Source organism: Condylura cristata, unplaced genomic scaffold (genome assembly GCF_000260355.1).
Source record: "Condylura cristata isolate star-nosed mole 26May11 unplaced genomic scaffold, ConCri1.0 scaffold00029, whole genome shotgun sequence".
Taxonomy (NCBI): domain Eukaryota; kingdom Metazoa; phylum Chordata; class Mammalia; order Eulipotyphla; family Talpidae; genus Condylura; species Condylura cristata.
Genome location: NW_004567130.1, coordinates 1,857,772 through 1,860,327, shown reverse-complemented (window position 1 = coordinate 1,860,327; position 2,556 = coordinate 1,857,772). Strand labels below are relative to the sequence as shown.

Here is a 2,556-nt window from a genome sequence, read left to right as displayed (position 1 = left end):
CTGGTGAATCCTCTCACCCTCCGTATCTCTGGCCTGTACCCCAGTTCTATATGAATAAATAAATAAATCCTTAAAAAAAAAAAACAGCATCGGGGAGCCCTAAGGTCAGGGAGGGCTGGGCAGGCCCAGAGCTGACGTGCATGTTGCACAGACTCCCCCCAAACTCCACCTGAGCTGTCCAAGAACAGGCCCCAGATGTCTATGTTGGGGAGCCACCCCAGCAGCTCACACACAGGGGTGGCCCACAGGGCACTCACTTTGTCACACCCAACCTGCCAGGCTCACAGGCAGGTACAGGGAGCTGCAGACTCTCCTGGGGAAGTGTGCACCCAGGGGACCCGAGGCCAGGGGGTGGGAGGGTGCGGGGAGTCCACTAGAAGCGGACATGGTCAAGCCAGCCCAGCTCTGGCCACACAGCCTCCTCGGCCCCACACCTCCTGAACCACAGGGACCCTAAGCTGGGGAGCTGGGCTCACGGAGAGAGGACCAGGATGGGGAGCCCCATTATCAGGCTGAGGTGGCTGGGGGGAGCTGGGTGCACCCAGTGGGTGATGCAGAAAATACAAGTTGAGGGCGAGATCACTATGCAATCAGAATGCTACAGACACGGGGAAAGGGCAGGGTAAGGGCTGAAGAGAATAGGCGCACACCGTGCAGAATACCCACAGACAGGACAACGTCCCACACTGAGCCAAACCTTCAGGGCCAAGTCTGGTGAAAGAAGGGGAGCGTCGAGCATGGGAAAGAGGAAAGGGCAAAAACCATGCTCTCACTGCCCCCCAACCTCAGAGAGGGGTCCCATCACTCAGCTGATGGCAGCCATGGGGGCCCAGCCTCATAGGACACCAGGTTTTCAAAAGTAGTAGAAGGTCCTGCTTGTCCTCAGCTGTCCCCCAGCCTCTGAGTTGCCCAACCCCTTCTGCTAGTCCCGTCTGGCGGGAAGGTCACAGGCCACCAGCCTGGAGGTGTGGAGAGGTATGGGCAGACAGAGCCAGGGAATTCCCGGTACTGGCTAGTAATCACTCACACACTCAAAGGTGCAGAGAAATACCGGCCCCCATTCCCGTATGTCCCCCTCACACCAACGACAAGGGTCCTCTTATTGTACCCATTTGGCAGCGGGAGAAACTGAGGCTGATCAGCATGTCCCCCCTGCTCACATAGCTGCTAAGAGGTGGCCTCACCCACCTCACAGGGCAGTGTGATGTAAAAACATCTTATGAAACATGGGGGCCAGAACAGTACCTGGTAAGGGGCACTGCACCCCAGGGGGGCAGAAGAAGCAGGGATCCAGGTAGGGGCACAAAAGAATACAGTCCCATCTGCCTCTTCCTGAGGAAGGAGGAACTCAACACATGTCGGCTCACCTGGCTCTACCTGTCACTGCCCGCACCTGTCTCTGAGAGCTCACGCGCTAGTGCTTGGGCCGAGCGGGCCAGAGTGGGCAGCCGTAGGAGGGGCACCCTGGCCGCAGGACGCCTACCATGACGCCAGCCGCGTGTACAGGGCCTGGAGGCTGCCAGGCGGCACCGCCTGCAGTCTGCGGTCAACAAGGGGCCATTGTGAACAGTGACAGAGTCAGACCTGTGCTCGCAGACAGCCTGGCAGGCGGCACAGAGCAAGCTGAAGAGGGGCGGGAGGGTGAGCAGGAAGCAGGAAAACCAGCCGTGTTCAGGGAAGAGGAAACGGGTGGAGAGGTGCTGGGCCACTGGCACAGGGTAGGAGGGGACGGAGAGGCTGCAGGGCAGATGACTCAGGTCCCATTGCTGCAGGACTGTCTAAGGGAAGTGATGCCACGGACACCGCACAGGAGTCCTGCTGCCAGGGAAAGGTGAATGGGCGGGAAGGGCCACGTGTTGAAAACCCTTGCTGGGGTGTGGAGGGGTCCCCATCGGACAGCGGGCTGGAATGGGGAAAAGGCCAGGAGGTGCTTCTCAGAGAGGGGTACTCTCTGCCCCCCACCCAGGTTTCTAAAGGCCAAGGCTGTGAAGAGCAAGCTGGACAACGTTCTATGTGGGAGCAGGCGAAAGGGAGGGGAAGTGTTGGTTCGTTCTGGCCCTGTCCCAAAGGAAGCCTCAGCCTGACCATTCTTCTGGCTGCCTAGGAGTCCACGAAGGGTCAGTGCGGTCTGTGCGGGCGGCGTTCAGTGTGGAAGACCCCAAGGGGCATGCCACCCCCAAGCAGGAATGTCCAGAAAAGGACCGGTCACTCCCAGGGCCGCGGGGCAACACCCCCACGTACAGCGAGAAGCTGCAGTGAAAGCAGAGGTGACAGCCCCCCACGCGCCAGGCACAGAACCCACCGTCGACAGATGCCAGGCCTCTGGAAAGGGTCCAGGGCCGCCGCCCCGGGAGGAGGGACCCGGGGTCTGAGGTGCCCAGGAGGGCCACGCCCTGGCGCGGAGAAGGGCCCGCGCCGCCGGCCGCACTCACCCAGCGCCAGGCCGCAGGCGGCGCCCACGGCGGCCCGGAAGCGGTCCATCTGCGTGTTCTTCTTGCTGTCGGGCTCCCACATCACCTGGCACTCCAAGATCTCCTCCCGCGGGGCCCGCGGCTC

The 2,556-nt window shown here is 61.3% G+C and overlaps 1 protein-coding gene across 1 annotated transcript in view; it reads right to left on the bottom strand.

Moving 5' to 3' along the window:
* The window catches only part of AACS (acetoacetyl-CoA synthetase), a 38,859-nt gene extending 36,309 nt beyond the window's left edge, over nt 1–2,550 (bottom strand). Inside the window, exon 1 of the mRNA XM_012730976.1 lies at nt 2,433–2,550. Coding sequence (XP_012586430.1) covers nt 2,433–2,514 — 82 coding nt within the window. The 5' untranslated portion in view covers nt 2,515–2,550. The remainder of the gene's footprint in view (nt 1–2,432) is intronic.
* Between the last annotated feature and the right edge of the window lie 6 nt (nt 2,551–2,556).